General features: G+C 43.6%; 1 protein-coding gene across 7 annotated transcripts in view; it reads right to left on the reverse strand.

Annotated features, from left to right (window-relative positions):
- PPP4R4 (protein phosphatase 4 regulatory subunit 4) overlaps nucleotides 1–14,241 on the reverse strand; it is a 417,794-nt gene extending 403,553 nt beyond the window's left edge. For 2 of the 7 annotated variants that reach the window (XM_033953258.1, XM_033953257.1), the window contains exons 1-2: nucleotides 13,126–14,236; nucleotides 12,444–12,517 (exon numbers count right to left, since the gene is read on the reverse strand). In XM_033953258.1, the coding sequence (XP_033809149.1) occupies nucleotides 12,444–12,517; nucleotides 13,126–13,215 (164 nt within the window). In that variant the 5' untranslated portion in view covers nucleotides 13,216–14,236. Of the gene's footprint in view, nucleotides 1–12,443; nucleotides 12,518–13,125 lie in introns of all 7 variants that reach the window. The other 5 variants (XM_033953260.1, XM_033953256.1, XM_033953261.1 and 2 more) reach the window with 5 other exon arrangements.
- Between the last annotated feature and the right edge of the window lie 339 nt (nucleotides 14,242–14,580).

A 14,580-nucleotide genomic window follows, 5' to 3' on the forward strand; every position in this document is an offset into this window, starting at 1 on the left:
TGCTGAGTCGCTTGAAATTTCAAAATGAATTATGGATGAGCCGAGTTGGAGTGACACTCGCAGATACGGTAAGTGCTTTAGCTCCAATTATTTGCTTTAATATAAAAAATTTTGGTGAGAAATTTGGCCAATTAAAGGGACAATGGAGTGTGGTGATGGTCTCTAATTGACTCTTTTGCGCCTCAAATGCAGGAGATTTGTGTTCGGAACACTCCACATTCACATTTTAAACATTCATATATATTGATATTCATTGAGGAATCTCATCTCCCATATTATACTGTTCATGTGGACAGCATATGGGATTTTTATAGTGTATATACTCCTATATTTTTTTGCGGGTACTATTTTATTGCACACCATAACATTTTGAAATACAGTACTGTATTTACCTTTTTATTTTATAGTCCATCATGATTACTGTAAACTTCAGAGTAAGCGAAATAAAATGAATTATAATTTTGTTAATGCTAAGTAGTTTTCTCTTTCTGTCATTCTCTCCTGTTAATCTTTATAAGATATTTTCCTACTTTACAGTTCCATCATCCTATGCTAAATCGAAGCAAAATCACACTACTCCTCTTTTGCTCTTCACCTCTACCCCATTCCCTCCTCTTGTCCTCACTCTTCAGTTCATCTCACACTGACAAATTAACCTCTCCCTCCATTCCTAACTGTGGAATTATCTTTGACTCATCTCTTTTTCCATCCTCATTAATAACGCCTACCTTACTGAGTGGGAAACAGCTGCAAGACACAACCAGAGAAAGACTAAATCCAGTGGATGCTTTACTATTTAATCTGGAAAAAAAATCTCACTGTGTGGCTCTATGACTTGAATCTATTACTGGCTGAACCTTGCAGCCTTCATTTTTTTTTTTTTTAGACACCCAAGCCCTCTGTCTTCTTTACTCTACACTGACTTTCTAACTACTACTACTACCGTGTTTCCCCGAAAATAAGCCCTACCCTGAAAATAAGCCCTAGTCCCAGGATTCGCCGGCAGCTACTCTTCAACCCCCCCTCCCCGCCGCACCCCTGCTGACCGTGAGCGAGCCCTCATCCAAAGCAGCGTCGGGCCAGCAGCACTCTAAACAGGCTCAGTGAGGCCTGGTCCATCGGGGAATTCACTCTGCCGCATTAATGATGACGTTACTGTGGTCCTGCAAAGAGTGATAACGTTGTCCTGCAAAGTCTGATACATTTCTGAAAAATAGTATCTCTAAGTAAAAAATATTTACAGACAGAAAAAGGCAAACAGATGCGCGCTACTGTCTTAGCGCTGAGTTGTCCGTGCGTTTTTGTCTGTGCGCGATTTTGACCTGTCACCGGTTATAACAGCAACTGCAGTAAAAAAAAACTGCCAACATGTGTTACACATGTTTTCTGTTGTTATCAGCTGGGAACCAAGAATCCCTACCACGAACCCCAAAAGCTAAAAAAGAGTACAGAGCCAGTGACACTCTTCCCAGTCCACAAAAAAATAAAATAAAGCAATGGTGAAAAAAATAAATGCCCTTGCCATGTCCTGGACTATAAAGTGGATACAGGCAAAAATGTTATTAAATAATTCTGAAGTTTTTTTGTGAGGTTCCACTTTTATTGTTCTATCAATGAAATTCAATTCTCGTCCCCTTAAAAAAAAACAAAAAAAACAACAACTTAGGTCCCCTTTTATCAAGCCATGTTAGTTTGTTTGGGTTTTTTTTTATTGCCGGCCACTGCGGTAAAAGCTCTGATGCTCATAGACTTCCTAGGAGCCTTTTACCGCAGTAGCTGGTGATAAAAAATCGTAACACAGCTTGATAAAAGGGCGCCTTACATTTTTGACCCTACCTTATAGCCTCCTGCTTCTCTATCTAAAGACCCTTTTACCATTACCTAGGACTCCTGGACTACTGTAATATCCTATACCTGTCATGCTCAACCAACATGCTAAAACAATTACAAACAGTCCAAAATACAGCTCTTAGACTGATTTACTCGCTGAAAAAATATGAACACATTACCACCGCTTTCCGAGGTTCACACTGGCTCCCAGTACAAGTACGCATACAATACAAATTCTACTGCACCCTATTCAAAGCCCTAAATGGAAACGGACCAAGCTATCTGAGCAACCGCCTAATCAGGAAAAACACATCCAGACCAAGGAGAACTCATGCACACTTTACCTACTCCCCCAATCAAAAGAATACAAAGCAAAAAATATATACGACGGGCTATTAGCCAGCAGAGCAGCGAAACTAGACCGCCACCTCTCCAATCTGCTGACGTTGACGCCCAACTACAAAACATTCAGGAAAGAACTTAAAACTTTTCTATTCAAGAAATTTGTCAAATGATCTAACTAAACTTGATCGACCCTCCACATATCCCGACGCGTACTACATCTATTAACCGTGTATTCTCCCTGGAAATGCCCAGGTCAACTCTTGTTGTAAACCGCCTAGAACTGAAAAGTATTGGCGGGATAGAAGACACCAATGTCATGTGATGTAATCTGTACCAAAATAATAGCACTAGTCATTTTTTGGCTTACTCTGTAGTTTTGATGCTCAAAACCTCTGATTAAAGCTATAAAATGTGATTATGATCGTGTTTCCTTCTGTAACTCTGCCTTCATGTGAGCCAAACCACTTAACTTGAGTTGCTCTCTTGTCAGCTTTCATAAGTCTATCACTGCTACGCTGTAACCGACGTTTTACAGCGGTTTAATCACTCCCACTGCGTCAGGGTAACTCGGTGACAGGTCAATTGCGCGCAATTGTCTATGAACCGGGTAACTCTTAAGGCAGCTCCTTAAACAGCATTATACTTCTTTCACTTTCTCAGAAAACCGGCAATGGTATAAGATAGTGAATAGCACAGGTTGGGGATTTTTGTTAAAGATTTGATCAGGAGCAAGAGAAGTTATCACGTTTGAAAACCAATCTGGGTTAATAGCTCCAAATTCTGAGTCTTTTTTACCCCTTAAAGCAGGGGTATCAAAGTCCCTCCTCAAGGGCCGCAATTCAGTCAGGTTTTCAGGATTGCCTCAATGAATATGCATGAGATATATTAGCATACAATGAAAGCAATGCATGCAAAGCAATAATCCTCAATCTGGGTGGGAAGCAAACGCCGCCTCTGCAACAACCGAAGCACTAAACGCAGCCTCCGCATGCGCCCCCACATCCAACCGGTAATGCTGAGATAAAGTATTCTTGGAAGACTAAGTAGCCGCTTGATGAAACTCCTCCAAGAAAAAACCTCTGGACTGAGTCCAAGTAGCCGCCATTGCTCTGGCTGAATGGTCATGAAGTTCTTCTGCCAACCGCTTCCCTGCCATCAAGTAAGCGTAAAGAATGTCCTCCTGGACCCTTCAAGCGATGGAGGCTTTGGACGCTGCAATATGTTTGTCGTGTCCCTTGAAAAATACAAAGAGGTGATCTAAACGACTAAATTTCGAGACGAGGCCATGAGATCTAGTTTTACGAGATCTCACCTTTATACAAAGAGGATATAGAAGATTTTACTACTACTACTACTATTTATTATTTCTAAAGCGCTGAAAGGCGTACGCAGTGCTGTACATTTTAACATACAATAGACGGTCCCTGCTCAGATTTTGTGGTGAGAAAGTTTATCTAAACCCTTTTCCTGTCCAGTAAAATGATGCGCTGACAGAAGAGGAAGATGAGATTCCACCCACTGAAGTAGAACCATTACTTTACTCGCCGACTGAATACATCACGTATTTTCCTGGCTGTAGAGAAATACCACCGTCATAACAATGTCCTAAAAGACCTTTATCGTCATTCTGGATTAATGGTCTGAAACTCCTGAAACGGTAGCCTGACCGTGCTTCAGTCCAGAAGAATGAACGAGTACTGAGTCTCCTCTTAATACCAGACTCCTTGCGCTGAGGATAGAAAGCACTGAGACCCTCAACTCGACAGCCTGGGATGTTTGATGACTATGAGCCAGTCCAGCAAAGACCGAGGCATATCTTTGAAAAGTTTAATCTCGCTGAGCCACCAAATTATATTCAGCGATGCTTGAGGAGCCTACAGGATACTACAATTGGAGCCTTGAGATACTGGGAACCACTGGAACAAAAGCGACTGTTGTAGCGTTCTCAAGTGAAAGCGAACCAAAGTTCTCAGTGGAGTCACCACCATAGATCCTAGAACCTGTACAGAATCCCATCTTGTTCTTGGTGACTGAAGAAGAAGGTAAACCTGAGACTGTAATCTGTCGTCCCAGTCTCTGGGAAGAAACACATTCCTCTTCCATGTGAAAAACATCCCCTGATATTCCAACAATTAATACAGGAGAAAAGAGCTCTTTGGAAATTTGAAGATTCACATCCAAAGAATTGAAGAAAAGAAGTTCAAATAAAAGAAATCTCCTGTTTGCACCAAAATGCCACTACTGCCCTCATTTTCTAAAATATTCGTGGAGCCATGGCTAGGCCAAATGGCATCTGCCAAAACTGATAGCGCTGCTCGATGAAAGCCAAGCGAAGACAGTGCTAATTCGGTGTCCATAGGGAAATTGTAAATATTCTCACAGTTTTTCTCTGGAAATATCTAACTCTGAGACTAATTTACCAGAATGAGATCCAGCCCTCATCTGCCCAATTCCTCCATCTTAGGCACTATGAAGTAAATGGAATAGCTTCCCTTAGTTCCAGAAGAACTAAAACTGCTGCCCCGAGTACTGGTAATACTTAAAAGTGTCTCCCCCTCATGAGAAAGCATAAAGAGTTACCAGAGGAAGTGAAGACCTCTTCAGAATAAAGAGCAGACAGTCGGGGAATGGCTGGACGAGAACTGTAAATTCTGGAAGAACAAAGGAACTTTCCCACAAAAAAATCCAGCTTTGCAATGTAAGATGGAGTATGTTGGAATTCTGAAAACAGTAATAACTCAATGCAATGTTAGCCAAAAACTTACTGCCTTTAAAGTGAAGACGTACTAGACATAATCTAGAAGCTGCATTGACCCCCCCAGGGGAAACAATCTGCACCCTAATTGTTATCAGACAAAGTTCACATTCCTAAAGAGAGCTTCAGGGATGATTCCAACAGCCACATAGCTTTTGCTACTCTGTGGGTTTGGAAGAATAGGTAGCTTGTCCCTGGTTAGAAGGAGCCACACAGCTCTTCCTGACAGTTTGAGGGACTGTTTAGCAGGTGCCATGAGAAGATGGCGACCTGAGAAATCTGTGCAAGAAGCTTTGAAACTTGCAGTCCCTGGCACCCTAGAAATAGAAAAGACACTTTTGCCCACAGAAAGATGTGAAGTGTCATTATGACCCTAGAGCAGGGGTGTCAAAGTCCCTCCTCGAGGGCTGCAATCCAGTCAGGTTTTCAGGATTTCCCCAATGAATATGTATGAGATCTATTAGCTTACAATGAAAGCAGTGCATGCAAATCGATCTCATGCATATTCATTGTGGAAATCCTGAAAACCCGACTGAATTGCAGCCCTTGAGGAGGGAATTTGACACCCCTGCCCTAGAGACTCCCCCAATTCATAATCTATTCGTACTACATTCAGGAATCAATTCTACAGTGCTACCAGACACACACAGCGCTTTAGTGCTACCAGAGGCACAGCACTGCACAGAGGCACAAAGAATAAGAAAACCTCTAAGCCTCCATAGACTCACCCTTCAGGGACCCCGAGAGAAACAAGAAGATATCCATATGAAACACAGGGAACTCTCATGCCGCTGACATCACTGTGCAGCAATTTGCCTTCTGCTGACCCATAATGGCAAAAAAACAACATTGGGCGGCTGAGCACAGGGCAGAATCTCTTTCTTAAGCATAAAATAAAACTAATGTAATGTAACATAATCATCACGAAAGGAGTAGTTCAGCCTTTCAGAACCAAGAGAAATCAAGTTAGAGCTCTCTCTTATGCAGGACCAGCCAGTGGCTTAGTAAGGGGGGGGGGGGCAGTCCACCCTGGATGCCATCTTGGTGAGGGCGTCACACCTCTCCTCCCATCCATCCCCTGCTCCTTCCCAGTCCTCCACCTGCAGCATGCATCTTCACTTCTCACCCCACCATACCTCTATCTTTTCACCGGCGCAAGCAGCAACTCCAACCTGACATCAGCTCTTCCTGACATCACTTCTGGGTTCCGCACCTAAGAAGTGACATCGGAGGAATAACTGACAAAGGCAGCGAGTTGGTGATGCTGCTCGCGCCGGGGAAGTTAAAAGAGAGATATGGGGGCTGGGGCCAGTCTGTGTTTGGGGATTGGGTGTCCCGGGGGTGTGCAGCTATGGAGCATGTGTTGGACCTTCCCTCTACTGCCTTTCCTTCTTTTCAACAGGTATGTGACCGCTGCGGTATTCCCCATCGCTCTTTATTCTCCTACTTCCAGCTTCGGCATTACTGGGAAACTGAACGCCAAGTGCATGAAGGGGCATGGGTTAAAAGTCCGCTGGATGGCCTTTTCTCAGCTATCCCACATCAGCTTAACTCTCTGTCCTACCAGTATCACCTTTTGAAATCTTCTATTCCTTTATCAGTTTTGGGAGCACTGCGGGCGCACTGGGAAGCGGATCTTGGGCAGATCATCTCAGAGCACCAATTCCTTGAGTGTTTTAAGACCTTGTACGTTTTCATGAAATCTGCTGATTTTCACAAACTTCAATATAAAGTCCTCCATAGAAGGGGCGCATATAGGACTTTGGGACAGTGCCCTGTGTGTTAAATGTCAGTGTTCGGCTGGTACTTATATTCATTCCTTTCTTGAATGCTCCAAATTGTCCATCTAGGGGAAGGTGCTGGGCTTTGCAGTGGAGTGGGATTATGGCACCCTGTTTCTGGATTTTCAGGAGCCCCTTCAGACGCAGGATTTGACCCTCCCACATTGCAGATTCTTGTACAATGCCCTCCTTTTAGTCAAAAAGCTGATTTTGATACACTTGGTTTCAGAAGATGCCCCACTGGAGGCTCAACGGAAGAGTAGACTTCAGGAACTAGCTCAATTTGAGATTAGGGCTTATTCTCTGTCCTCTTATCGGTCTACGCAGCATTATGTTACCTTGTGGGAGCGTTTATGTGACTTGGTGACCTGAATGGCCCTTGGCATGCCTGTCTTCCTTTAGTCTGACTCCAATGCTCTCTTCACATGTTTTTCTCGCTTTTTGGGTACCATCAGGGTGGGTGGGAGGAGGGTTGAGGGTGTTTCGGGGATGCGTGGGTTGTGTGTCAGTGTGTGAGTTATGGTGGATGGTGTGTCTGTGTATGAGAGTGCTGGGTATGGGTGCTGTCGGTGTGTTTGTAGGTGGCTGGGGGCCGAGATTGTTTCTCATACTGACACTGTTTCTCCGATGTCCCTGTGCTATGTTGTCAGCCATGGGCCCAGATCAGTCTCCTCACTGGTTTTGGACTGCTGTGTTCTCTTGAGGGGGATGCTATTGAGGACCTGTTGATTTTGATATTGTTTGCCTTTGCTGTACATGATTGTTTCTGTGTTTTTCCTTGCCTTCTTATGTGATTTCTTTGTCCCTTTCCACTTTAATAAACATATGTTTGTTTGTTTTTAAGAGATAAGAGTAGGGAGGGTGGAGAAGAAGGGAGGAGCGCCACCTCCCCAGGCGCTTTTCACCCACTAGGACCTACCATTTTGGAACTCCATTTTGTTTTATGACAGACTATCATATTATGCCTTTCGGAAAAAGCTAAAGACTATTTAATTTCAACAATACTATGGATCATAATCAACCATGTTTATGGCAAGGTGGTGTTGTTTTTTTGTACATTTTTAAATCAGGACAGAAGATTAGATTGAAAGTGTTAAGTGTAATTTTTCTGCTGATTGTAAACTGTTACTCTGATAAACTTAGTTGTTGTTAACTGCTTATTACAAATGAAATAAATCTAATCCAATCCAAACATTTCTAGAAATAACCTCAAGCAATTTGCAAAATATCAGTATGCATTGGTAACTCATAAGATAGTATAATTCTACTTATTTGATATCACCAACTCATGCAAAATGGAAAGTTATCCTAGCAACATATCAAATAAACCACATATGAGTTTTCATTTACAAAGAAGAGTGCATTCCTAAAAGAGAAATAAAGAGAAAGCTGCCATTTTAGGTTATTTCAACCAATGATTTCAGTGCTTCGGTCAAGTTTAGACGTATGCTCTTGTACAATCAAAAACTAGTTATAGATAGTGGCGTACCAAGGGTGGGGGGGGATCACCCTGGGTGCAAGCATGAGGGGGGGTTCATGGCCTGGGAACTTCCCCTTCTCACGGTCTGGCCCCAAGTCTCTCACCCTTCTCTCCTGTCTCTTTGATGCTGCCAAGCTGAAACAACTGTCAACCTCGGTAGTGATTCAGTGACGTGGCCCACAGCTCCCCTTCCCAGGTGGACCACAGCAGACAGAAATCAGGAAGGGGAGCCACGGGCCTGTCCTTGGCAGTGATGCGTCAAAACCGCATGGAACATTGCCACGCCGACAATCATGTACAGGACTTCTGCGGGCCAACTAAAAACTGTCACTGTTAGCACTCAGAGGGGGGTGTGGGGAGAAACCCCCCATTAAACTGACAAGTGTGCGCTCACTTTGGGGGGGGAACTGAAGGAAAACAGCAGTTTACAGTGTAATGGGGGTTCCCTCCCCCACACACCCCAACGTGAGCTCAAATACAGTCAGTTTACTGGGGGGGGGTTGCCCCCCAGACTCCCACACACAGCAGTAACAGGAACAGTTTTTAGGTGGCGCACAGAAGTCCTGAGCATGACTGTCTATACAGAGAATGGCCACTAGGATGGTCTCAGGATTTAAAGACATCCCATATGAAGAACACCTGATCAGACTGCGCTTATATTCTCTCGAGGAGCGCAGAGAAAGGGGGGACATGATAGAAACATTCAAATACATCATGAGTCACATCCAAGTGGAGGAGGAAATCTTTTCTCTAAAGGATCCCACGGTGACAAGAAGGCATCCACTAAAACTTAAGGGAGGAAGATTTCATGGTGACACCAGGAAATACTTCTTCACCGAACGGGTGATTGATCGATGGAATGATCTTCCACACCAGGTGGTCGAGGCCAGTAGCGTGCTCGACTTCAAGAGTCGATGGGACAAACAGGTGGGAGTACTACAGAGTTATGCTCAAACGATAGATACTCCAGGGAAGAAGGGTTCTTGAGTAGGCAGACTAGTTGGGAGGGAGGGTTCTTGAGTGGGCAGACTTGTTGGGCCATCGGCGCTTTTCTGCCGTCATACTCTATGTTTCTATCAATGTCCCACGCGGTTTCGTTACATGCTTGGTGACTTTTATTTTCCCTAAAGGCCTGAAATGAAGGGAAGGTTGCCTGCCCTGTAATCCTGAAAGAACATTTCCAAAGCACTCTGTGCTGTAGAATGTAGGGACGCCATTCTACCATTCTGAAACAGGGCAAAATTGGCACACTGATTTCATCGCCCCTGTGAAAGAATCATGAGCCCCTGTGAGGAATTATGAATTATTCCCATTCCCTTGAATTATTCCCATTCCCTTTCCCTTCTTGCCATGCAGCCATTCTAAGTATAGGAATATGCTAGCATCTTGTCACAAGACTTTTGTCACATATTAACCTGACACACATTTACCCTTATTCCTTATCTTGTATAAGCATTCCTTATATGGGCAACAATCAGACTTTGCCTACAGCTTAAGGCTAAGGAGCATGCATTATAACCTTTGGACTGTCACATGCTTATCTTATTTGAGCTGTCCTTATTTGGTAAGGACATCAGCTGATAGGCATTGTCCTTACCAAAGACTCAGGCCCTGTCCACGTGTTAATCAGGCCCTTGTCTAAGTGCTGAGTTGGAGGATGATCACGAGGTAAAAGCATGTACCTATCTTTGTATCCACCAATGTAAAACCATGTACCTTTGTACCCACCAATCATGAGATATGTAAACGAGGGAGTTACTATGATGTCATTATCTTAGAAGCATAATAAATAGGGACTCAGAGCTAGCCCTTACTAGCGCCTCCTCCCGACTCTAAGACTGTGTGTGTGTGTTTCTTTTGTAGCATTCCTACAGTAGAAGTGCTTACTCTCTTCCGTTTTCCTCCGGAAAGCTGCCTGGGAGTAAATATGTGCACTTTAGGGATAAATCTTTTTGATTGTGAATTTTCCTGCGTTAGCTATTGTTATTCATTCTCTAAAAGATGCAGTTTGTTAATCACCACTGGATCCCTTTGCAAAATTAGTCTTACTACGTGGCTAGAGAGAATCACTTGTCCTGTCCAATGTGCCTCTGGTGGCCAAGAGTTTGTCTAAACTTCCCACTAGCATCATAGTTGTGGCTTCATCCCTATCTCAGAAACCAAAAGGAAAGTAATGCCAGTGGTTGATTGTAAGTTTCAATTCACCAAAATAATAGGGTTTTAAGTATACTATGGGCAGATGACACTTGAACCAGTGCCATGCTGCTAATGATACAGATCCGATGTTGTATCAATGATGTTGGACTATTTTATTATAAGACCTGTGTGATCCATGCTTGTGTGCAGTGGCGTACCAAGGGTAGGGCAGAGGGAGCGAACCGCCCTGGATGCAAGCATGAGGGGGGTGTTCCCAGCCTTGGGGTCATGGTCCAGGAACTTCCCCTTCTCACGGCCCAGCCCCAACGCTCTCATCCTTCTCTCCTGTCTGGTCCGATGCCGCCAAGCTGTGATTCAGTAACGTGGCCCGCTTCCTGTTTTCTGTGTCTGCCTGGTCTCTCTCTGTGACTCAATTTCCTGTTTCCGCCCGTATGGACCACGGCAGACAGAAAGCAGGAAGGGGAGCTGTGGGACACATTGCTGAATCACTGCCGAGGCCAGCAGTTGTTTCAGCTTGGCAGAAGGTAAAGGCAACATTGGACCGGCCAGGAGAGAAGGGTGAGAACATGCTGGGCCTGGGCTAACTGGGTTTTGGGTTTTTTTAAGTACAAAGTGGACAGGAGGGGTATTAAGAAGTGCTAACTGGACTGGGTTTTTTTTAAAGTACAAAGCAGGGAATTTTGTAAAAGGGGGAGGGGTTAGTTTGTGATTACTAAACTAACTAAACTAAACTAAATCTTGGGTTTATATACCGCATCATCTCCGCAGATGGAGCTCGACACGGTTTACATGGTTAGGGAAGGAACGGAACTCCAGTGGAATTATATAAGTAAGAGAGAAGAGAGGTTAGGTGTGAGAGTGCCAGGAAAGGGACGGGGTTACGTTTTGGAGAAGAGCCAGGTCTTCAGAAGCTTACGGAATGGTAGAAGGGGGCTCAAATTGCGGAGAGGGGAAGGGAGACTGTTCCAGAGCTGAGTGATTCTGAAAGGGAGGGAAGAGCCAAGTTTACCAACAAGGGAGATGCCATACGAGGCAAAGGTGTTTTCTGTGTTCTGTGTGTTTGAAAAACATGGTTTTCTGTTAGCATTGACTGTGCAGGATTGATCTGTACTAGTCTGGCTTGTTCAATTTTACAATGGGTGTATTGATGTTCTACTGCTCACTGCAGTATGTAAGATGCTGCCTTTTCCTAAGTACACTCTTGTTGTGCGACGTGTGGATTGTTACTAAAAATCATGTTTTTCATACAGATAGCGGGGAGGGGGGATGTAAAAAAAAATGATGGGCCACGGATATCACATATGCTAGGTACGCTACTGATTATACATTTCTTGATTTGGGTTTGGTACTATAAAATGTACCTACATGGTTATAAAAGTACTTAAGTATAAATGTAAAATAAATCTCATTTTCATTAAACATACACATGACTTAAATATAACCTACAATATTTCTAACAGCACCCATTTTAATAATGACTTAATGATGCCCTAAAACACACACAAAATACAATTCTTTAGGTGAAATACAGAATTTTTCAAGACAGACTGAAGCCAAAATTGAGCACTGGTATAGATGAGCTTGTGTAGGCCCGCTCTTACTATCGGAAGCTAAGCAGGTTTGGGCCTGGCTAGTACCTGGATGGGAGACCCACCTGAGAATACCAGGTGTTGTAGGCCGAGGGGCCTTACATTGGTCAGCACCGACATAGTGGAGCCGTGCACTGCGTAGGAGAAGGCAATGGCAAACCACTCCTGTACTCTGCTGTGAAACATGACAGGGTGGATTCCTCACTTTGCATGTTGCCATGTCAGTGGCTGACTCGGTAGCATGATCCATCCATGCTAATGGATACATATGCTAACCTGAGAGCTTGCAATTATGGAGCCTCAGTACAATTTTCTATCAAAACCAAAGCAATTATCTTTCTTCTAAGCATCTCATTGGCTACCACAATATCAGTACAGCAAGATAAAGCATTCCTTCTAGTTTCACAATATTATTATCAAAAACTACAAGGATGAGAATCAAGCAATACATTTTATGCTGCCAAGATAACAGCATTCTGCAATAAAACATTAGAAAATGGCCTTACCTGAGCAGATAAACTGCTCTCTCAATATCATTGAGTTCTTCATCAACAGTCAGTCTTTCTATTTCTTCCTGAGTCTGAAAAATGAAATACCAAATCTGTCAAAACATTATATTTCGCCATATTATTTACTGACAAATTTACTGGTTCTTAAATTAACACAAAAAAATATTTAGCTTTTACACAAGAAGATTTTAAAATCCAGTAAGAGAAATAAAAAGAGGTTAAGACACTACCAAGTTTCAGTTCTTTAGTACAATAGTTGCATTATCCTAATATGAAATAATATATTAATTTTAGGGAAAAAGCAGTGAAGCAATTCATATGCAGTTTTGGTCTTTAACCTCTCCATTGCCTCATCTCATTCTTTTTTTGCCCTCCTCCTGAATTTTAATATATGTTAATACGTTTCTCATGGTGGCGCTTTGGTACATTTATATGACAGACTGCACCTGAAATAAAAATAAAAAAAGCTGCCTAATGTAGCTGTCTCAGTTTTTAATCCTTCCTTTAGCCAGAAATTTTTTTTTATCTGAAGAGGAAAAAAAAAAGCTTTGCAAACACATCAGTGCATTTTATCTAAAAAAAAAAAAAAAAGAAGACATTTTAAAGTAGTGCTGTGTAGCTAACTTACACACAGATTTAAAACCTAAATGCACAAAAGTTTAAGGAGAGACCGATATACCTTCAGACTCCTGCGTACCGGTCTTTCGATAATAGCGAGCTCGTGGAGATCCTCTATGTAACCGAACAAGCTGTTCTGAGCAAAATCCATCTTTTTAGGAGAGCCTTGCCAGGTGCCAGGAGGCTTCAGAGCACTTCACAAGGCATGATGCATCCCCAGAGCGTGTGGCACGGCACTGAGGAAGAAGGAGCTAGAGGGGGTGGGTGCTAGAGGCCGGTGAGACAAGAGGGAGCGGCAAAACCTCGGCTCCAGTTAGCATCCCTGCCCGCTGCAAGCCACAACTTTCCCTCCAACTGGGCCACTTCTAGTTCCACGACGGCGCGCCACGAAAGACCAGCATGATCGGAGCGGGGCTGTTCACCGGACTGGGGCAGAAAGAAGCAAACAGATTGTTCTATTCTTTGGGGGGGGGGGTTTCACTACCGGCTTTCTTATTGCAGCCTGTTTCAGACATTCAAGGAGATGGCATCAAACGAGAGAAGAATTTGTGCTGTTTATGATTTTATGTGTGGGGGGGTTGTTGTTATTTTTTAATTATTATTATTATTATTTACTCCTCTGGAATAGTCTTATCCCTTTTTGCCGCAGAAGGTTAGCGAGGAGGGGAAGAAACCATCTCTGGCGGCTCGCTGACAGGTTGCAGGAACAGCCGAAAATAGCTTGAACAGAACCAAAAAAAAAAAAAAAAATTAAATAATAAATGATTTTTTTTCTGCCAAAAATGAGGTATTGAGAAAAAGCTTAGAGCAAAAATAACAAGAGAATTACGAAGGTAAAGCCGAGTCCGTTCGTGCCCGAGGTAAAAAGTTCATTTCTGTAACCTCCTTCCCCCACGTTCGGGGCACGCAGCTGGCGTCAGATTAAATGGCCCCTCCCGAAGCGCCGGTTCTTTTTAAGGAAATAAAAAATGGTTTGTCCCCCCCCCCGAACAGGGGTTTAAACAAATAAATAAATTGAGTGAAGCAGCGAGGAGGCGGCAATGGATTGTGACCAGCGCTTACTGTAGTTCAATCCGTCGCTATAGCAACGCGCCGCTACGGCAGGCCCTAGAGCGCAAACTTCCCGTCGCCGTCTCGTCCATTTTGCAAAACGCTTGTCGGATTTTTTTTTTTTGCTCTTTCCCCGCCCCTTTTCCCGGTCACCTTGCATTGAGAGCGTAGGCGGCGACTAACGGGTGTCGTTTTCCCGACCAGGCGGTCTTGCGAAGTGGGCTGTTTCTTTACCGAGGCATCCTTGGGCCTCTTGGAGATCCTGATTTTTACCTTGTTTCCAAGACTGGGGTAAAAGCCCGCTGTCTCCAATAAGTGCGGGCTGGTAATGGGAGTCGGGTCCCAAACTAGGCTGCAAAAATTCAAGGGAGTGGTGTAGGGTTGAAAAATACTTCTGTGCGTAGGAGCCAGCTTTTCATAATTATTGGGGGTGCTGAGTCCAACAGAAATGACTTCCCCTTGGACC

This window comes from Geotrypetes seraphini, chromosome 7 (genome assembly GCF_902459505.1).
Source record: "Geotrypetes seraphini chromosome 7, aGeoSer1.1, whole genome shotgun sequence".
Classification (NCBI taxonomy): Eukaryota; Metazoa; Chordata; class Amphibia; order Gymnophiona; family Dermophiidae; genus Geotrypetes; species Geotrypetes seraphini.